The sequence below is a fragment of the Lutzomyia longipalpis genome, chromosome 4 (assembly GCF_024334085.1).
Source record: "Lutzomyia longipalpis isolate SR_M1_2022 chromosome 4, ASM2433408v1".
NCBI lineage: Eukaryota > Metazoa > Arthropoda > Insecta > Diptera > Psychodidae > Lutzomyia > Lutzomyia longipalpis.
The window spans coordinates 5,767,786-5,790,529 of NC_074710.1; the positions used below are offsets into that span (position 1 = coordinate 5,767,786).

At 36.6% G+C, this 22,744-nt stretch overlaps 1 protein-coding gene and 1 long non-coding RNA gene across 5 annotated transcripts in view; one reads left to right on the forward strand and one right to left on the reverse strand.

Annotated features, from left to right (window-relative positions):
• The first annotated feature begins 1,962 nt into the window (after positions 1-1,962).
• LOC129795914 (uncharacterized) lies at positions 1,963-2,763 on the forward strand. Its single transcript, XR_008751165.1, has 3 exons — positions 1,963-1,974; positions 2,360-2,427; positions 2,506-2,763. It is a non-coding gene; the product is annotated as an uncharacterized LOC129795914 (long non-coding RNA).
• Positions 2,764-3,235: 472 nt separating this feature from the next.
• The window catches only part of LOC129795835 (SH3 and multiple ankyrin repeat domains protein 2), a 61,107-nt gene continuing 41,598 nt past the window's right edge, over positions 3,236-22,744 (reverse strand). The window contains exons 6-13 of one of the 4 annotated variants that reach the window (XR_008751155.1): positions 19,810-20,004; positions 19,622-19,688; positions 17,577-17,774; positions 16,680-17,058; positions 16,401-16,602; positions 13,963-15,356; positions 9,089-13,896; positions 3,236-3,961 (exon numbers count right to left, since the gene is read on the reverse strand). Coding sequence is in view for 2 of the 4 variants with exons in the window: in XM_055837333.1 (XP_055693308.1) it covers positions 13,206-13,896; positions 13,963-15,356; positions 16,401-16,602; positions 16,680-17,058; positions 17,577-17,774; positions 19,622-19,688; positions 19,810-20,004 (3,126 nt within the window). In the remaining 2 variants the exon portion in view is untranslated. Of the gene's footprint in view, positions 3,962-8,819; positions 13,897-13,962; positions 15,357-16,400; positions 16,603-16,679; positions 17,059-17,576; positions 17,775-19,621; positions 19,689-19,809; positions 20,005-22,744 lie in introns of those variants that run through there. The other 3 variants (XR_008751154.1, XM_055837333.1, XM_055837334.1) reach the window with 3 other exon arrangements.

Consider the following 22,744-nt stretch of genomic DNA (forward strand, 5'->3'; position numbering starts at 1 on the left):
AGAGAGCATAAACCTTTTACTATCACTAAACATTATCACCGATTCTATTGGCAGTTCTTTTGCGGTAAAGACTGTGTCTTTTTTACATTCCTGTTGCATGAAAAAAAAATCAATAGAAAGAAATTTAAAGGATCATCAAAGCTTCTAGCCCACCCACAATAAAGCTCTCTGAATCAAGATGTGGCTTTCTTACTCCACTAAAATCGTTCGAGAGAGCATCTCTTATCACGGCTATTCCGTAGGAGGACCATTTGATTTTAGTACCCCACAATGGCATGTCAAGCGATAGTACCACTTTAGCATCTAATTGTTCTCCGTAGTAGACATCCCCAATGCGTTGAGAAAACATCCCCTCTGGAACCTCCTGGAGAGAGAGAGAGAGAGAGAAGCTTTCATGTGGTGGGGAAAGCTCTTCGCTCTCTGTTTATGCTCTGTACTCAGCTCAAAGTTGGGGAAAATTGAGGAAGAGAAACCCCCAAAGCGCAGAGTCGTACTCAGGGGGTGGGTGGCTCAATTGAGAGGATGAATTACCACAGAGACATTTTCAATTGCTGTGAGTAATCCCTTGAGCTACGCCTTCACCCACTAATCCATCTTTCTTTAGTTGTCACCTGCGGTGGAATCTTCCCTGTCGCATGTCGATTTGTAAGTCTCCCGCAAAAAGAGACGGCAGGATCGCTCATTGAGTGGAGGAAGGAAGCCGTTCAATCATTAACCCTCCCGCGTATCGACTCAATGAGAATTTTTCTTCCTTTTTTTTGCAAATCTCAAAACGGAGGGGTGTGTGAATGGGAGAAGAAGAAGCAGCAAGAAAATGCCACGATCCCACTGATTACAGCTCCAATTATCCGATTATTGATTCAATTATATTTTCCTCCTTTTTCGTGTTGATGGTCCATTTGGGACTCATCCCACGCACCACTTGTTGGCCAATATCTCTCGCAAAGTTGAGTCAGGAATTAAAAATTTATCCCATAATTATGCAACTCCCTCCCCCGCACAAAATGGAAAGCATTTCGATATGATTTATTTTAATAGCTCCACTTAGTAGCTAATAAATCATTAATTGAAGCTCGCATTTTATACGAATTACCAATTTAGCGAACTTCCTAGCCATTTTCTCGCTTCTCTCCCCACAGAGAGATTTTCATTTCGTTATCTAAACGTGGTTTGGAAATCAAGAGTTTTCCTATTTTTTTTAACAATTTATAAGCCTCTGTACGCTATAATGAAAATATTCACTTGCATTACCATGGAGTAGGTGTCCGAAACAATTATTTTTTTCATAATTTACTCAAAAAAAATTTTTTTTCGTAAAGAATAAGGGACAATCGGCTAATAATAGAATTTAGCTTATTTTTGAATTTCGAACTTTAGCTTCAAAAAAATGACCTCGAGAAGCTAAGACTCCCGGCTATAAGATTTAAGGCCATTTACCAACTATATTTCAGTCCGTTAGCAATTCCATGATGTGATTTGGAAAGTTTTTAGAACTTTAGCACGATTTCGTGCAAAGAAAATTTCTATCTGAAAGCTCCTTTATAAACTGAGTATTTTGCAATTATTTTGTCAGTTTCAAAGACAAAATGGTGTTCAATATATTGGCACAACGTTCATTTAGCATTCATTTGATTCTTTTTTGCCTTTTATATCTTCAACTATTTGGTAATAAGTAGTTACAAATAAAAAAGTTTTTCATTGACATTTTTTTAATTTTAATTTTAACAGATTCATCTTTAGCCAAGCCTTTGCTTGGTGTGGATGGTAAGATTTTGAATGGAAAAACAATAACGTTAGGTAATTGTTGTGCTAAAGAAAAGAAAAAATTAAGTGTGTTAAAACTGTCTCTACCAAGACTACCTGCTTATTTTATTTATATTAAATGTAAAAATTAAAATTTTAAATTTTTTTTTAAATATTTTTTTCAAGACGTGGAAGCTACTTCTGCTACATAAATTGTCCCAGAATTGTCAGGTAGGTTAAAAAAAAGACCCCAAGTTTTCTATAGAGTGGCCGAGTGGCCGTAGCAAAAAAAATTCTCAATGGTTTAGGAAATTTTTCCTAAACCAGACTTTTTTGCCCCATTCTTCTCTAAGCATATAGTAAATAGAATAAAAACAGAATAAAATACGAAATACTTGGTGTGACAAGATTGTGATATACCAGCTAATATGTAACAAATGTAAACCCATTTACGTAAATAAGTACTTTTTATGTGATTTCGAGTACATAAAATTGCCATAAAAAACTTTTAATTTTCTTCACTCGGAGCTTTGTATGCAAAATATTTGGAATTTTGTTTTCTTGAAGAAAAATCTAAAATTAAAAGAAAATTATTTTTTGCCTTTTAATGTTGCAGATTTAGCAGAGCAGTCACATTAGATATATTTTCCGATTAATTGAAACCCCTGGAGGAAGGTTAAAATGGTATGTTTTCCTTTTTTTGTTATCTTTCCACGATAAAAATAAATTTATAAAAATATTTTTTAAAACAATTTTTTTCAGATACTTTCTATAAAAAAATTCGTGAAATTTTCTTCTTAAGTTATCTGTTCTGGAAATTTAAGCTAAACTGCATTATAAAATCCTTATTGAAATCGAAATGTCGATTTTCAATCTAAATTCTGGACATTTTGTCTAAAAAAATTTAAAACTCTTTGATTAAGCGAATCTCATAGATTTCTGTGAAAGTAAGTTTTTTTTGCATTCAAAGTTTGCAATGAAAATTTTGTCGAAAATCCAGTATAATGAGGCAAATCTACGTTAAACTGTTCCTGATGAAATAAAAATTTTATAAATTAAAAAAAAATTTAATAGTTTTTTTTTCTTGAAATTGAAGTTCCGGTGTGTCTGCAACAAAGGGACAACTATTCAAGCTATCAACAAATAAAAGAGATTTTTTTTTATTTTTCATTTTGAATTTATTTCTTGCAATGTTATTTTCTCCTCAAGATTGTTAAATATATATATAATTTGTTTTTAATTACTTTACGTACTGATAATAATTCATTTTAACAGTAGATAGCGTAATTATTATAATATTCTTATTCATCGCATCTAAAATTTTCCTCTAATATCCTTTCCATATAATCGTTCCATCTATGCAAAATCCAATCAATTAACTGGGGAAAGTTAGTTGAGATTTTTTTTCATGTCTTTTTCTCAAAATTAAATTATTTTCTATAGAAATATTTATTAAATTTTCTTTTAAAAATAACACGTAAAACAACCTATGTTTGGTGGATCAATGAAAATTTATATTTTATTTTTCACCACCAAAGAAGTTGACAAAATTAAATACAAAATCTTTACTTGCAATATTTTAGACTTTAATTAATAGATTTTTTTATGATTATAAAAGAATTTGATTTTATAAAAGAAGAAGAAGTTACGTTTTATTTTCCAGCAAAAGAACTAATTGAAATTTGATTTTACTCTAATTTTACTTTGGGCGCCATCAATCTATAAGATTGAAACAAACTCACAAACATAGAACATATTTACGGTTCTCCAGTCTCTTCTCTTCATTCTGGGGTTTCCCTCGGTGGCCAAAATGTGGCTAAGGTGCTCCCTCGGAGGCCAAATTGTGGCGGAGTCGTCGTTTCACACGGTGCCGGGCAAAGTGCCACTCCCGGATTTCAATCTTCCCTCGACGAATCCTTCCGGCGATCTTCTATGCCCCGCAGGGGCGATCATCCCGCGTCGACCTTGAGTAACTCTCCAAGTCTTCCCGCGACGAACGTTTGGGGCTTCATTGGTGCCCGCCGTACTCTCCAACTTCCCACGAAGCACTCGTGTTGATCTTCCGGCCAATGGGATCCGGAATACGTCTCCTTTTGAGAGGCTGTCGTGCCACCAACTTTTCACACGAACCCACAAGATGGGGACCATCTTTATTAATTCTTTCTCCGGACGGAGAGCGAGTGCGCTCCGTCCTAATGGAGTGATCAATCGAGACTGACTGAAATTATAAAAAGAATTAGCGAACAACTCTGAACACACACATACATACAAAACAAATTGACATTTTCTTCCAATTTAGTACTAAATCATTCCAGGGGCTTATCAATTTATTTCTTGCGGTTCAGATTTTATTTTTAAAGAAATTCATGCAAAAAGCGAACGCTACATCACCTCTTAGTTACAAAAGAAAAAAAAAGGAAATAAAAAAAAGAAAAGTTCTTTTACTTATTCTCAAGAAGGTGATGTAGGCAAAGAAAATTTTAATTTAAAGATCTCTTAAACATTTGCAAAAGACAGAATGGCTGGCATCGGTTTCTTCCACATTCGGCGTAATTATTTAATGAAATTTTATTATGAAAATCAGAGAATTTATGCCTCAATATTTACCAAAATAACTTAAAGGGAATACGAGCTGATCGCACCTAGAAGAGGTGAAAACTATGGGGATTATGTATCCCGCTCCTCCAAACCCTCGAGTGAATATCACGCCCTTTAGAAAAGGTTTCGAGGTGGAAAAAGGCAAGGAAAGGAATTGGAAGGGAAACTAAGGAATGACAAAGGATAACTTTGTTCTAATTGCCCTTCTTCTTCAAAACCCACAGTCTTCTTCTCCTCAATCATGTAGATTGAGTTTCTTCAGGTTCGTCAGACTCAAAATTACCATGAAATGAAAAAATTTAAATACTGATCAACATCTCCTTCAACTTGTGGATCTAGATTAGCTTAAAGATCCATTATTATTTCGAGAGTCACAAAAGTGAAGGAGAGAAAAAAATGTTTTCTTTGAGGAAAATGAGATCTCACGGAAGGCGGTGTGATTCTTAATAAAGCTTCTTGAGCTTTCTTCAAACTGATGGTCTCTCTATCCTTACCAGCATTTGCTATTAGCAACGCGGAAGTGTTTGGGTGGGGAAAGGTGAGATGGACTTTAAATTTATCTCCACTTCTCTCTCTGATCCTTCCGCAAACTCGTAAGACATTGACTCACGCGCTTTGCATAACGTGGGCCTTGGACAACGGATTTGGGGGCGAAAGATCCTAACTGCGTTAACCACTGCTGGCATCTCTCGTTGGCTCCTCGCTCCATAAGTCTCCCGAGAACCTTAAGACTTCACACAAGTCCACTCGTCCATTGTCCCTTCTTAGCCGACACCAACTCCCCACAGGAGCATCTCATCAGATGGTCTCTAGGCAAAGAATCCTCTACGCCGCTTCTCCTTCTTTCTCTCCTCCTCTCTCCTCTCCTTCTCTCTTCTCCTCCTTCTCTCTTCTCCTTCTCTCTCTCTCCTCCTTCTCTCTCTCCTCCTCTCTCTCTTTACTGAGTTCACCTCCCCTCGGCATTTCACCGGCCCCCCTACCCTATTTTTTATTCCTCCAATCTCCAGCTCACCCGGAGGCCCCGAATTACTTTTCTCTCATTCTCTTTCAAAAAACGTAGACGGGGTGGAATTTAGGACATGGGCACGAACGGGGTGAACCTTCGATGAAGATTTGGCTTTTCAGGGCCTCGGCTCCATCCGTGAGATTGCGTACTGGTGGATGTGAACTCAGTCGCCGCCACCATTTGAGCAAAAGGCTCATAAGCAGAGTTATCCCAGGTTGGTGTAAAGGACCACCCCTTTCATTGGGCTCTTTGTCAATCTGACTCCTGTTTTGCCTTTCTCTCCTCTCTTTCGCCGCTCAACTCCTCCACCACTCTTCAATTTTCGACGATTCCTTGCCTCGAGGTCACCGTCAGAGAGCACCTATGAAAAGAAGGAGACAACCTTGGAGGTACGCCGTCCTCGCTTCCCTGTGATTCATCCACGAGCCCACGAGAATAAGTATGGGTCCAGATGACACTTTTCTGCCCTACCATTGGAGGTGGTCGCATGGCAACAAGAGGAAGGAACCTTTCTATTGTTTCATGTGATTTTTTTTTCCGCGGACTAGACGAGAATGCGAAAGGAGTAATGACTCTACTAGTTAGGTGGGATGGGTCCTATGCATCTTGTGCATGTACTTTCATAGGATTGGGAAGGATAGAGTTAATTGGATTCTGCCAAGTGCAGGGGAAAGAATTCGCGGAACAAACATCTCCGATTACGAATCAAACGAATGCCATCCGAAAGAGCTCTTGCCAAATAAGGCATGATACGACTCTGACAAATTTTGAAACGTGACTCTCATCAAGGATGTTCCAAGGCTGAACAACCAATTTTTAGGGAGCGACCCTAGAGGTGCTCATGCAATCTTTCCTCATACTGCAACCATTGAGGATTCAACAATAATAAATTTACAAATTAGCAATCCATTACCTTCCTTCCGGTTTGACCAAAAATGAATAATTATGGAGAGAGTAATAAAAGACAGTTAAAACCTAGTTCCAGCGGAACATGCTTTAATTTACTTCTCTCCAAGCAAAACTTGTACAAAAGGGCATTAACCAATCTCTGAATAAATTCAAATCCTGGTTTTATGGTGATATTGGATGATTGGAAATATTAAGGAAAGGAAAGAGAATGCAAGGGTCAACAAAGTTAAACCCTGGGGTTGGCGATGAATTTCAAACGAGATAAATAAAAAGAAAAGAAAGTGGAGGATCTCGAATCGACCAGACGTTCCCAACGAATTATCAAAAGAGAATCACCCATTAAGAGTATTAATTGTTCTCATAAGAGGCATCGAGGCAAAAGCCAATCAAGATTCATTGAGATCCTCACACAGAAGGTGTGAGGAAAGAAACCACCAACGGTCTCACATCTCAATGGAGTCGGATGGATCTGGGAGAAGGTACACATCTCCTCAAACCAGAATCCACGGCGAAACTTCGGGACGAATCCCAAAATTTTTCCGGCGAGTTCTTCCAAAGGGAAGGACTCACATCCGAACTGGATAAACCAGACTAAAGCTGGGAATCCCGTGGAAGGAGGCGCCACTTCACACGGGGAAAAGAAACAGGAGGTCTCGTGAAAAACATACGCCGAAAAACCACTGAGGAGACCTCCATCCCCGGATAGAAAATCTAACGCTTTTACAAGAAAGCTTTCCAAGGATGTTTGTACTACCCATTCAGTAGGTTTAAATTGAATTAAAGCAATTCTACTCCTTAAATTCCAAGCAGCAATGCAAGCTGTTCCAAAAACATCCTTATCAAATAAAAAGCGCAAATTTTCCATCAACCCATCACCGTTCGTCGAACGCTAAACGCAAGGACAGAGTTTACGATAAGCGATCCGCCAAATTCCGCTCAACCCGCTTGATCAATTGCTAGGCAAGATACGAGGATCGGAAAATAAACGGGCGCCCATCCCGAGTCAGCTCACATCGCATGCTCAACGCCCGATGCAGGGATCAGGAAAACGCAAGAATTAGTAGATTCAAATTGAAAATCCAATAAAGAAACTTTAAATCAGAAGATTGTGATCGGGTAAACTTCAATCACAATAACTTCAATCAGAGAACTCCATCAGGGAAATCTCAAAAAAGAAAATCAATTTGGGCGCCATATACCGAACCGTGTACCATCTGCCATGCCATTTAGTTAATATTGGAGAAAAGAATGAATTATTTAGCAAAGAATTAATAATTTGATTGCCTCCAAAGTGCAAACTCTCCAAATGCGAATTACAAAGTTCAATAAAATCCGCAAAAGAGCAAAACTATTGTGATAAATGACTGTAAATATCTCAGAATTCAAAAATTCAAAAAGTTTTATATCAATAACAGCAAATTTTTAACACAATGAACGTGTCAGCAACGCAAAGCTGAACACGGAAATAATTAAATCCAAAAAGAGCAAGATATTTTTCCTCATCCCATCATTGCCCGCAGGACGCAGCACGCGAGAAAAGCGGACACCCATGTTCCAGCAAATTCTGTTCAACCCGCTTAATCAATTGCCTAAGCAAGATACGAGGATCAGAAAATCAAAGGGCACCTGCGTCCGATAAGCCCACAGCGCATGCCCCACGTTCAATGCCAAGATGAAGAATTGCTCGAACAAATCATTTAGAATTAAAATTTAATAAATCAAAGTTCAAGGGGAATGATAGCGAATGAAAAGATTCCAAATTTGAAATGAAACAATATTCCCCATCAATGCACAATCAAAGAAAAGATTTAAAATTGTGCACCGGTAAAACTTTTAAAAATTACTGCAAAAAGAATTTTGAAAAAGAATTACTACAAAAGAATCCCCAAAATTTTTAGGGGACAAAGTTTAATTTAATCTCTCAACCATTATCTCGAGAGAGATCACCGCTATTTGATAAGCCACCACACTTTGACCGTGGAGCAATGTCATGGCTCCACAAGGTTAAATGAAAGTCAAAGATTTCTTCACATTACCAGGGATTTTCACAAGTTTTCATGATTTTCATGGCATAAAATCTGCATTTCAGGACAAACACCAATTAAGGACACCACAAAAGAACTTTTTATCCCTTCTGTGTAGCTTTAACTCATTATTGAATGCAAAATTATTAAAATTTGGAAAAAAACTTTCAAGAAATTTTACAAATGATGTCGATTCCAGGGAGAAAGCCTGTCGAATTAATACGATTCAACTCCCTCATTCGTCCTGGAATCGCATGTGCAACCGAGAGGTTCTGGGGGAAAGGAATTTGCCACGAATTACCTTTCTTTCATCCCCAGAAAAGCTCTCTATACAAAAAAAATTATATTAAAACCGCCTGCCCACACGGCTAAGTCAAGAAAAAAATGATAAAGCATGAAACTCAAACCAAAACCATTTCTCCACAAAAGAAAAAGAAAAAAATGGCAAAAAAAAAAGAAAAAATTCTCTCAGGCGGGGTTTCTCTTAGGCAGCCGATGGCTTTACGAGCCCAAAGTTGGCGCCATTAAAACAACCTATGTTTGGTGGATCAATGAAAATTTATATTTTATTTTTCACCACCAAAGAAGTTGACAAAATTAAATACAAAATCTTTACTTGCAATATTTTAGACTTTAATTAATAGATTTTTTTATGATTATAAAAGAATTTGATTTTATAAAAGAAGAAGAAGTTACGTTTTATTTTCCAGCAAAAGAACTAATTGAAATTTGATTTTACTCTAATTTTACTTTGGGCGCCATCAATCTATAAGATTGAAACAAACTCACAAACATAGAACATATTTACGGTTCTCCAGTCTCTTCTCTTCATTCTGGGGTTTCCCTCGGTGGCCAAAATGTGGCTAAGGTGCTCCCTCGGAGGCCAAATTGTGGCGGAGTCGTCGTTTCACACGGTGCCGGGCAAAGTGCCACTCCCGGATTTCAATCTTCCCTCGACGAATCCTTCCGGCGATCTTCTATGCCCCGCAGGGGCGATCATCCCGCGTCGACCTTGAGTAACTCTCCAAGTCTTCCCGCGACGAACGTTTGGGGCTTCATTGGTGCCCGCCGTACTCTCCAACTTCCCACGAAGCACTCGTGTTGATCTTCCGGCCAATGGGATCCGGAATACGTCTCCTTTTGAGAGGCTGTCGTGCCACCAACTTTTCACACGAACCCACAAGATGGGGACCATCTTTATTAATTCTTTCTCCGGACGGAGAGCGAGTGCGCTCCGTCCTAATGGAGTGATCAATCGAGACTGACTGAAATTATAAAAAGAATTAGCGAACAACTCTGAACACACACATACATACAAAACAAATTGACATTTTCTTCCAATTTAGTACTAAATCATTCCAGGGGCTTATCAATTTATTTCTTGCGGTTCAGATTTTATTTTTAAAGAAATTCATGCAAAAAGCGAACGCTACACACGTTTGTCTGCTAGAAGGAAAATCAATATTTTAATTTTCATTTCTTTGTTTTTTTTTTAATATAAATTAACTAATTTATAGAGATAAATTGCAGGGGGAAAATCTATTTATTTTATTATTCAAGAAAATTAATCAATAGTAGAGGAATTAAATTTATATCACAACAAAATTACAAAGAAAATTAAAAGAAAAAACAAATACATTTTTATACTAAATATTAATAAAAGAAAAACTATCCTATCAATCTTGTTAATATTTTCTGCCCTTTCATGCCTCATTTCTTTTTATTTTCTACAAATCTTTCTATTTATTTTTATATATAATATAAAAAAAAACTGAAATTCTTCTTGCAAAGGTGTAAATAGCTTAAGAATTTTGAATGTTCTTTCCTTTTTTTTCTTCATTGTTTTAATGTTTCTCTTAAGAATAAGATGTTATCAAATTGAAAGATCATTTAGCAAAGATTTCTTTCTCTTTAAGAATCATTTAAAAAATCTTTTATAGGTCTTTTCTGTTTTATTTTCATTGCCATTTTTAGTGAGAAAAAATATTTAAAAAAAAATTGTTTTTTTCATCCTGAAAATGAATTGAGACGAAATATTTTTTCGTTGTTTCTGGTCATTTTTATGTGGATTCTATTGCTGAACGGAGGGAAATTTCTTATTTTTTCTTAGTGTGTCTTTGATGTTTTGAGGCCCTTAAAATGTAAGATATCTTGAGCAAAAATTTCTCTTAGAGTCTTTGTCATTTTGCTTTAAAAAAGTCCTTGCCGAAGAAAGACCTGAAAATGTGAGGAATTTTCGTGCACGATCTATCTAATATTTTATTTTCTGGGGTAAAAATTGTTCCATCTTCAAGCCTATAAAATACGGAATTAACCCGCAAACTTTTTATTTATTTGTTTATTTTTTTTTTTAAAACCTCTGAGCGACTTATTTCCTACAAATTCTACCTGCGCTATGATTTCCTTTTTTATCTTTCACCAAAGAATGCAATGAACATGAAAGTTTACATGAAGTGAACATTTTCATTGACTAACATTTAGACACATTTTTAATCATTTTTTTTTAATATTCTTTTTTTCCTTCATCTTTTTTCCTCTATTCGGATTCCTTTTGGGGGACATTGAGTTTCGTTTTCTTGCAAGAAAAACCAAATCGAGACGAAGGACAACGTTCAATAAAATCGAGGAAAATACCTCTTAATTTTCCTAGAATTTTCATACATTTTTCCCTCAAAAGAACTTTTCAATGAAGGAAATATTTTGTCAAGCATCAAAAGACTTTCTCATTGCAATGATGCAAACTGAGTAATGTCCTTTCAAATGAATGAGAACGTCCTTTTGCAGAGGAACGTCAACTACATACTTCAGGCTCTCCTTCCTCTCTATTCATTCACAACAAAATTAATTCTCATTCAAAAGGTACAAAAGGACATTGCAAAACATCATCGAATGCCTGAACAAACTTTAGAGCTACATAGAGTTCTTTAGAGCATATATTGCTATATATATATATATATATATAGTGAGGCAATTGAGATTTGTAGTGTAGTTGGTATTCCACGAATGTCATTTAGTGTGCGGAGGAATTTGATTTATTATACCGATGAGATATAAAGTATGTAGTTTTAATGTTTGAAGTTTCATCTCTGTTTGACATTTATTTTGACATTTCATTTCAAACTTGCAACGATTATTCTAACATTTGACATTCCTTTCTAAATTTTTGACGTTTAATTTCAAACGTTCGTCGTATCTTTTCTAAATTTTGACGTTTCTTTTATAACGTTCAATATTTTCTTTTCTACGGCGTGACGTTTATTCTTTCAAACATTGGACATTTTCTTTTCTAAGAATTGACATTTTTTTTAATATTGGACGTTTGCTTTTTAACATGTGATGTTTCTTTCAAAAGTTTTACAGCCTTTTTTACTAGCATTTCATAAAACTTTTATAATAATTAGAATTTGTTTTCTGTCAATTAAAATGTCTTTTCAAACTTTTGACATTTGTTCAAACATTTGATGTTTTTCTCCAAACATTTAATGTTTCATTTTAAATATTCCACGTATTTTTTTGAAAAAAAAAATTGACAATTCTTTCCAAATGTTTGACAGTTAATTTTCAAATGTTTTGCCTTTTTCTAACGATTGACGTTCTCTTACAAAAATTTCACGTGTCGTTCCGGATTGTTTTTTTTTTTCAAACGATTGACGTAGGTATATTTTAAAATGTTTGAAGTTCCTTTTCTAATGTTTGACATTTTTTACTCTTTGATTTTTTCTTCTAACGTTTCTTTTCAAATTTTAGATAAATATTCTAACATTTGATGTTCCCTTGCAAGCATTTGACGTTTCTTTTCAAAAGTTTGACTTCTCCTTTTTTTTTCCTCAAAATTTGACATTTTATTTAACGTTCAAAAATATCTTTTGATTTTTAATGAATATTTTAGCCTGAAAACAAGGGGATGGTTTAACCTCATTTTCAGTGAAGAAAAGTCACTTTTTGTTGAACAAAATGTATGAGGAATTCTCGAATCTCGCTCAATCTCGACCGATTCCCGAGAAACACTTTAACTTTTTTTATATTAATAATGTTATTTCGATGATGAGAAGGGATCAACCGAGAGCTAATTAAATGTACTTTCGATTGCAAGTGGAATTGTGCAAACTGATCCATTATTTTGATCGGAAGAACCTGCTGCCTCACTAAAAGTACTGATTTCTCGGGGTTGGGCATCCCCCTGCCTGAAAACAATTCCTTTCAACCACTAATGGAAAACGCATTAACTGCCTGATTTAAAAAAAAAAAAAAGTTTTAACATTTTTTACCTACGCCACTGACAGTTAATTCCATGAAATAACGTGTTATTATATTATAGAAAAAAAACCAAATAATTAACCATTGTGGTCAAGGGGCAACTAACTAACTGAAAACTATGCGTATATGTCGCATAGTTTGGAAAAAATCAGTTACAAATATTTTCTTCTTTTTAAGATTATTTTTCTTGTTTCTTTAATTTTTGAAAAATGATTAGAACGCGTTTTTGATCAATTTTTTCTTTATTTAAATTTCTTTCGTAATTATTTTATTCTGTTTTAAACCCTCATTTATTCAATAGAAATGACAGTGGAATACCAACTCTTTTATCTAAAGCTCCTAAAGGAGAATTTACGTAGAACTCATTTCAATTTATCTGGAATTTATTTAAACCTGAATTTACCTTCCCAAATTCTTCGAATTGAAGGTGAAAATACTTTCCAAAAAATACAATTTTAATTACATGCTACAAATCAATAGAAATTTATGTTGAAATTTATGCTGAAATTAATAAATAAATGCTTTTTATGTAAAGTTATTTGAGAAAACAATTATTTCAAATTCATCATCCCGACTTGGTTTCCTTGCAAATTGTACATTATTTTTGAATGGGGGTGGTTTTATTGGGAGTACGTGGGGGTGCTAATGGGATTGGGACTGTGAGACTTTTATTGGGAATGCATTTTAGCCTTGGGCACAGCCCCCACAATCCGGACACTCCGCTGCTGCGGCCCATCGAAGGAATCGCAAAATTGCGGCGGAGGCGCCAGGACGATGTTGTCCTCGGGAATGGGGGCACGTGCTACGGCGTGATGTCGGTGGTGATGATGATGAATGAGGTGCATGGGTGGGGGAACGACGCACGAGTCCCCATCGTCGGACTCCGTCTCAATGGGTGGTGGGAGTTGCGTGAGTGAAACGGCGGGTTTGGTCTGTATGGCGCGATTCATGGCAATTGTGGCAGCTTGTTTGCGCGTGAGGGAATTGTGTCGCTGGAATCCCTTAGCCGGTGGACTTGGGCTTGCATCGTCATCACTCCGGACCTCGGCATCGGGCTCCACGAGGGGCTTGGGCAATGGACCCGGAGTCACCTTTGTCGCAGGTGCTTTGGTCGCCACTTCAGGAGCACTGAGTGCGATCTCCTGGTCACTGCTCACACCTGACGAGGAATTATCACCCTCTTCGAGGTTCCCGTTGCGATTACCCATCCCCGCTTGCTGCTGCTGTTGCTGCTTCTCCCCTTGACCACCGAGAAGATCATGCGGATAGGATTTGGAGGATTTTAGCTTCGTTCGCATCTTCTGAATTTCCTCCACGGAGAATGAATGAGGCATTGAGCTACTACCAGTGCTGCTTCCACTGAAAATAAATCTCTTTTCAATAAGAAAATCCGGGAAATCTGAAAAATCTTCAAGAGTGACTCACCTTGTGTTGCTGTTGCCACTACTTTCTGCCGGGGGTGGTGGTGGCTCCTTCACTGTGCCATTAGTTTTGCTAATTACCCTCCCCTGAAGCACGGAATTGTCCTCCTCACCGTCTGACTCACTGAGGCTGTAATCGGGATCAGGGATTGGTGGTGCAGGGATAACAGAAGAAGCAACTTGAGGTGCAACCTGAGGACGCTGCTGGGAGGCATTCGACAACGAACGGCATGGCTGAGCGTACTGATTCCCCGGCAGGGGTCCCACAATACCCGTTGTGAGCCTCCTATTTGGCTCAGATCTCCCACGATAGCCCACAGTGCGCATATCCTGCGGTGATGCGTAGAGTTTGGCATTTGTAGCTGGTCGGAAGCTGGACATAACCTCAACGGGTTCATTTTGCACCTCCTTCGCCGCCTGTTGCTGCTGCTGCTTCAACTTCTGCTGCAACGACGCAGTGCTCTCGTACTCCGAACGGGAGACATCAACTTTAACCACCTGCCCCACAGGAGGGGGTGGTGGTGGATGCGTGGGTGGCGGAAGATTGAGACGCTGCATTGAGTTGTGCAATGCATGAACATCATCCTGACTGCGATGTCCCTTGACACTCCCGGACGCCCATTGGCTGGCACTTGCAAGATCCGGGGTGCTGTGGAAGTTCCTACGAAGTTCCCCATTGACCAGAGGAATGGAGCATGGCTTGGCACGTGTCGCTGTGCCCTGACGACTCTTCTTTCGTTTCATATCAGCAACACTGCTGTACACCAGTGGCGCCCTCTGGGGTGACACTTGAGGCGTAGGAGTTCCGGAATCCCCTCCCGATTGGAAGCGTGAGCTCGTCATCATGCCGGAATATCGTGCATCCGTTCGTGCATCACCCTGTTGCCGCTGGAAGAGCTCCTCAAGTTCAGCTGCCGTGATCCTACCCGATGTCGGTCGTGCCTTAATACTAGCTGTGCGTGGCTGTACGGGAGTGCCTGGCCCTCCTTGTGTCGGTGTCGATACAGCACTCTGACTCTGATGAATACTCTCAGCTGAGCTGGACTTGGTCGTTGGTGCCAAATCATCATCATCCACACCACCCCCTTCGAGCCCAGCCACCATTGACTTTGCACGTGCCCTACCTACGCTAAGGGTTGTCTTCGGATCCCGACGCGGTGGCATTGGAGCTGGCATTTTGCCCCCATGCCCGGGAATAAGGCCCGACATATGGCGCGGCAGGGTGGCACATTGACGCGTCGGAATGGGGGTGCGACTACCACCGTGCATACCATTTTGCGAACCATGCTGATCCGGTAGGAGCTGCGAGATTACCGTCATCGAAACAAGAGCTCCTGAATTCCTAATTAAATCAACTACATGCTCATGAGAAGCTGCTCTTACATCCTCTCCGTTGATCTAAAAAAAATGAAAGTAAAGACATTTTGTTAACTAAGCTTAATTGGCTAAGAAACCTTGTTTGGCTGCGAAACTAAGTTTGTTTAGAAAATTAAGCTTATGTACTGGGAAAGAAAGCTTCTTTGGGAACCAAACTAGCTAAGAATTTGTTCCAAGTAAGCTTGTTAGAAGTTTATTTCAAGTAAGCTAGTTAAGACATAGTTCCAGTCAAGAAACTAAGCTAGATAAGGCTTTCCTTTAATTACGTAATAGGGAATTCGTTCTAAGTAAGCTAGTTATGAGTCTACTCTAACCGATCTTGTTAGCAGTTTCAAGAATCTTCTTGATAGAAATCTAAACTTGATTAGGAAACTAAACTTGTTAAACCTTTCATGAACTTGTTTTGTTGTCTTAAGTAGATTTTTTTAAAAGAAAATTTAAGCTTTAACGAGTTTAGTGTACTAACTAATTCTGCTAGAAATCTAAGTCTTATTAACAAACCTAAACCTTGCTAGAAAAAAAGAATTTTGCGTGAACAAAGTTTATTAGGAAACCTAGTCTGCTAAAAGCTTAATTTTGTAAATAAACTTATAAAGAATTCAAGTTTAATTAAGGATCTAAGCTTGCTAAGCTTTTTAGGAACTTCTTCTCTTAAGCAGGTTTTCTTTTTTAAAACTTGCAGCTTTAAAGAGCTTAGTATTCTAACAAATCTTGTCAGAAAATCAAACTTGATTAACAAATCTAAACATTTCTGTAAAATTGTTGTAAGTTTGGTAAAAAGAAGCCCTTTATTCTACTATATTGTTAGGAAACCAATCCTGTTAGAACTTGTTGTTTTCAAAAAACTTATGAAGAATTCATGCTTTATTAAGTAACTAAGCTTGTTATGGTTTTAAGAGACCTACAGTCCTAGCGGAACTTGTTAAAAAACCAACAACTTGATTAGGTACTAACTAAGCTTCCTAGAAATTCGTTCTAGCAAAGCTCAAAAAACTAAGTCTGGACAACTTTTCAATTAGATAAATGAACTAAAAAATCAGAAAAAAAGCCCAATTTGAAACTTACAGCAATGAGGAAGTCTCCAGGGCGAAGACCAGCCATATCGGCGATTCCATCGGGATCAACATCATCCAAATACTGAAGTGCCGGACAACGTTCTGATGGCTTTAGCTGCATAAGAGGTGATGTGGCTTTGGCACCGCGCAACACAAATCCGAATCCCCTCTTACCACGATGCAAAACAACCGTGCGGGGTTCCGAAAGTCCTCTAAAAGGATTAAAGGAAAAAAAAGTCAGACCAAGTTCATTTGATAGTGTTCAGATGAGTAAGATTCAAATTCTTACATTTTCTTCAATCTCGGCTCTGTGGCTGTGTTGAAGTTTTGTACAAACTGCGCTTGACGCGGTACTTCTTGACTTGCAGTTGAGACATTTGTGATGTTCTTCTGGCGTATGTTGACTTCCTGCACGTGATGAATGGGAAAGAGTCCAGAACGATTTGTGCCACGTACATAGCCTTCGAGGAGGCCACAATCCGTTGAGCCAACAACCTCAATCACATCTCCCGGTTGAATGGTCAGATGTCCCTGTTGTTTGGCTACGTAGCGCTCCATGCAGACAACAGTTGTACTCGGATGGCCAATGGAACAGGCTGCACTGTCTGAACTCGTACCCACTCCCGATGAATCGCTGATAATGTCACTCGTATCACCGATACTCTTGTCTGAAGGGGAGAAAACTCTTCTTAGCAGCTTGGTCCGAGGGTTTAAAGCAGGAGTGTCGCAATATGAATAAGACAATGCTTAAGGTGCATGGGGGTAATGGCAATCAACAAAATAAGAGGAGGATGAATAAATGGGGCATAGGGAATGGTTGAAGCGCAAGATGCATTGAATGAGGAACAAGACAAAACTAAACATGCAACAGCATGGCAAACATGCACGATCTGACGGCTATCCACACTGACTAGGATGGAGTTTTTGCAATAGGTTTGTTAGTCCCTGATATAGTGGCTTATTTTTCTAAAGATTCCGTTCGATTTAAGGATCCTAGAGCATCTAGAAGGTAAAGTAAGGAATCCTAGACTTAGATCAGACCTCACAAAGATCTGATTCTTTGACTTGACGGAAATTCATACAACATGCCTGTTCCAGTGTGGATTGCCCCCAAAATAATCATCTGGAAAGTTGGTCGGAAAATTCCCAGAATTTTCTTGCCCAAAAACTCTCCGGATGGCTTTACCTGTAACAATGCTGATATCATCCTCGTGACTCCTATGGCTGGAAGAGCTCTCCGATAAGCTAGAACTGGCCGAACTGAAGGGATGTTCGCTCGGGCAGGGCGATGGTGGCCCCATAAGGCGCCCCATGGCACTCGATGGTGCCCACGCTAGCCCTGAGCGTCTTCTCGGATTGTACCTGGGCGGTCCGCGGAATGGGACTGTGAAGAAAAGTTTGTGTTTTGCTGACTTACACCGTCAAAGGAACTCGCTCCTCTCCAAATTGTATCCCATTGTTGATGCCAGTTTATTTGCTTTTCTTCTTAACTTTTTTTTGCAATCTATTTTCCCACCTCAATTTCCCCTCCAAAGTTTTTCTTAAAAAATATTTCTTTTTTTATAAAAAAAGAAAAATTTTAATTTAAGAAGAAAAAAGTCTGCCGAAGCTCTCTAACCTTCTGGCGCATTTGGAAAGCACGCAATTTAAAAAATTATATTTTGTGCTAGATCTTCTTGCCACTAATAATGTCGAACAAGGCAATAAGAAAGAGATTAAGAACTCGAACATGGTAACAACAACAGTGATGAGAAAAAAAATAAATTATTATAAACATTTTGCCTACGATGAATTAAATGAAATAATTAGGATATTTAGCGAAAATCTATAAAAGGTAGGTAGTTAACAAGAATTATGTCTTCTGCAGCAGCAAAATGATGGATTTCTTTCATTGAGAAATTGCCAACAATTTAGGGAAATTTTTATTAACGGAAATATTATGCTCTTCTGCTCAATTTCATGAGAAATATGTATTATTTGGTGCTTGAAAGTGATTTGCTTGAAAATTTTTAAAAGCTTTCTAAAGCTCATAATTTTGATGAGATTTCTACTTTAATTCCCTAAATTAAGAAATAATAATAAAAAAAAACAAATAAAAATTTTGAGAATCAATTTAACACTTAACCCTTTCGAGACCTAAACAAAAAATAATTTTCTTTTTTTCTAAAAGTGTATTTATAAATAAAGTTAATAAATATATATCGAAAAAATCAGAAAATTACTTTTTTTTGCATCAAGATATTTTATAAAAGAACTTAGGAATTAATTTCAGAATGAAAGGCAAATAATTATTCAAATATTCGAATTAAATATTATAAAAATTGAAAGAAAACATCAGAAAATTGAAAAAAAATCAGTTAAAAGTAGATAATTCAAATTAAAAAAATAAGATTAGGTATTATTAACCGAATACATAATACAAGTCATAGAATTAAGTAAGTTATTTACCCCCTTGTCTTAAAGACTTGGTAAATTCTTTTAAAAATTTTTAAAGAAAAATTTCTTTGTATTTTCTTTGAATTTTGCAAAGAAAATGCTACGTCCTGTAGGAAAAAAAATAAAAACTTTTTTAAAAGGAAATAAACTAAATCGTCTTAAAAGCGAGAAAACTCATCTCAATATATAAATTCTCTCAAAAGAAAAATCGAACACTGACTGGTTGCTGCTGGCAGAAGAACTTAAATTGGATGAATGAAGGAGTAAAAAAAAACTAATCACATTCAGACAAACAACTTGTCGAAACTTTTGGATATTCCTTTCTTGCTTTTATGAAATGTTTATGAAGAACATTCTAAGAATATTCTTTTCATGGAGCAAAGAACATTGAAAAATTAAATTAAAAAAAACTCAGTAGAGAGGAAAGCTAATAATTAGCTAATAAACAGGCGAAACAACGAGAACAATGAAGTGAATTTAGAGCTATTGAAATAAATTGAAATATCAAATCTCTCCTTTCTCCCTTCTCTTCATCATCAAAAATTGTTTTTTTTTCCTCTCTTAATTGAGAAAGAAAAAAGTCCTTTTGTACTTCACAGCAGTGGGAAAAATTTAATTTATTGAGGGAAATAGAAGAGATTTGTGAAAAAAAACTCAAATTTGTAGATTAATTTTTCATTTGAGCACAAATACAAAGGAGAAAAAAACTTTATAAAGGTGAAGATGAACATTCAATTTAACGAATTTAACAGGAAATAAATTTGGAAATTTGACGCTAAATTCAATATAGCTTACCAATGTCTTCAGCTTTGTAGTTCTGGATCATTTCGGCGAGCTCCAAATTCCCAGCAATTACGGCAACCTGCGGCACAAGATAGGAAAGTTCAGTGTTAAATTGAGACGAAGAAATACAATTGAGGAGGAATTTTTTTTTTCTTTTTCATTTCAAGCCATTCACCATCAGGGAATTTTTTTGTTGTTACCTGATACGGCGTCTGATTGGCATAATTGAGGGCGCCTCGTTGGGCACCGCGAAAGAGAAGCATTCTAGCACAAGCCTCTTGGTTGTTAACAGCGCAGACATGCAGTGGTGTATTGCCAGACGCATTCTGACCATCCATGTCGGCACCGTAGAACAGCAAGTGTTCGAGGTGATGGACCAGACCATTACGGCAGGCCTGAAGCGACAAAGAGGACACCGCATGTTAGACAACAACATAAGAAGAAGTAAAAGAAACTACATAAAAAACATGCAAAGCAATCCACCCCCATAAAGCCATTAAATCCCATGAAAAGGGCTCCTCGGCACTTGCGGAAAACGCACTTGCGGACTTGGCTGATTTGACGACACTTGCGGACAGAGAAGGCTACCTGGGTACGAAAGGGATTTACCCTAGACATATGCGGACTTCGGAGGGTAGGTAGAATTTTGAGCATCGACAAATTTGCCACTTGCGAACAGTATGCTGCCAGCAAAAGGGGCCTTCTGTATGTGTGTGACCCGAAGGCGCAGTGTGGGTTGTGAAAACTTTAAAAATTAGCTAATCGTTCATTAATTCAAAATTCTTCAAAACGATTTTTCTTTTACGATTTTTAGCTCTCCATGCCCCTGCCCCAAGGGGTGTTTATCTGAATGAAAATCTTCGGATTATTCGCTAAAAATTCGGATGATTCGCCAAGATTCAGATTATTCGCCTAGATTCGATTGATTCGCCAATATTCGGTTTATTTGTTAAGATTCGTCTATATTTTTGATGCACAAATATTACTTTTTAGGCAATAAACTATAGCTTTTAAACATTTCGCGTATTATAGACGTACCTAAATATATCTGTTTGAAGTTTTTAAACTTGGTTTCAAATTTAGAACGTTTTTTTAAAAATAAGGGAGGCTCAAATCGTCGTAAAATTCGATTCCCTAAGTTCGGGTTCAAATTGTGCTTAATAGCACATTTTATAAGTCACATATTTGCGTAGTAGAACTGTTTTTTTGGCCTGTAGGCTGTCCAGCTTTTTGTTCTTATAACTATTAGTTTTCAACCAACTATTGAGTTTTATAACTATTGAGTTTTCAACCAACTATACTCAATAGTTTTTCAACTATTGCGTTTTGTAACTATTGAGTTTTTATAACTATGGAGTTTTTTAACTATTGAGTTTTTATAACTATGGAGTTTTGTAACTATGGAGTTTTCAGCCAACTATTGAGTTTTTCAACTATTGAGTTTTCAACCAACTATTGAGTTTTTCAACTATTGAGTTTTTATAACTATGGAGTTTTGTAACTATGGAGTTTTGTAACTATTGAGTTTTTATAACTATGGAGTTTTTTAACTATTGAGTTTTTATAACTATGGAGTTTTCAGCCAACTATTGAGTTTTATAACTATTGAGTTTTTCAACTATTGAGTTTTATAACTATTGAGTTTTTATAACTATGGAGTTTTGTAACTATTGAGTTTTCAGCCAACTATTGAGTTTTATAACTATTGAGTTTTATAACTATTGAGTTTTTTAACTAACAGTTATAAGAACTAACTGTTTTTTAACTATTGAGTTTTATAACTATTGAGTTTTTTAACTAACAGTTATAAGAACTAACTGTTTTTTAACTATTGAGTTTTCAACCAACTATTGAGTTTTTCAACTATTGAGTTTTGTAACTATTGAGTTTTGTAACTATTGAGTTTTGTAACTATTGAGTTTTTATAACTATTGAGTTTTTCAACTATTGAGTTTTATAACTATTGAGTTTTTATAACTATGGAGTTTTGTAACTATTGAGTTTTCAGCCAACTATTGAGTTTTATAACTATTGAGTTTTTCAACTATTGAGTTTTATAACTATTGAGTTTTTATAACTATGGAGTTTTATAACTATTGAGTTTTTTAACTAACAGTTATAAGAACTAACTGTTTTTTAACTATTGAGTTTTCAACCAACTATTGAGTTTTTCAACTATTGAGTTTTATAACTATTGAGTTTTATAACTATTGAGTTTTTATAACTATGGAGTTTTTTAACTATTGAGTTTTTTAACTATTGAGTTTTTATAACTATGGAGTTTTGTAACTATTGAGTTTTCAGCCAACTATTGAGTTTTATAACTATTGAGTTTTATAACTATTGAGTTTTTTAACTAACAGTTATAAGAACTAACTGTTTTTTAACTACTGAGTTTTATAACTATGGAGTTTTCAGCCAACTATTGAGTTTTATAACTATTGAGTTTTTTAACTATTGAGTTTCCAACCAACTATTGAGTTTTTCAACTATTGAGTTTTATAACTATTGCGTTTTGTAACTATTGAGTTTTCAGCCAACTATTGAGTTTTATAACTATTGAGTTTTTTAACTATTGAGTTTTTATAACTATGGAGTTTTGTAACTATGGAGTTTTCAGCCAACTATTGAGTTTTATAAATATTGAGTTTTCAGCCAACTATTGAGTTTTATAACTATTGAGTTTTTATAACTATTGAGTTTTTTAACTAACAGTTATAAGAACAAAAAGCTGGACGGCCTACAGGCCAGAAAAGCAGTTCTACTACGCAAATATGTGACTTGTAAAATGTGCTATTAAGCACAATTTGAACCCGAACTTAGGGAATCGAATTTTACGACGATTTGAGACTCCCTTATTTTTAAAAAATCGTTCTAAATTTGAAACCAAGTTTAAAAACTTCAAACAAATATATTTAGGTACGTCTATAATACGCGAAATGTTTAAAAGCTATAGTTTTTTGCCTAAAAAGTAATATTTGTGCATCAGAAATATAGACGAATCTTAACAAATAAACCGAATATTGGCGAATCAATCGAATCTAGGCGAATAATCTGAATCTTGGCGAATCATCCGAATTTTTAGCGAATAATCCGAAGATTTTCATTCAGATAAACACCCCTTGGGGCAGGGGC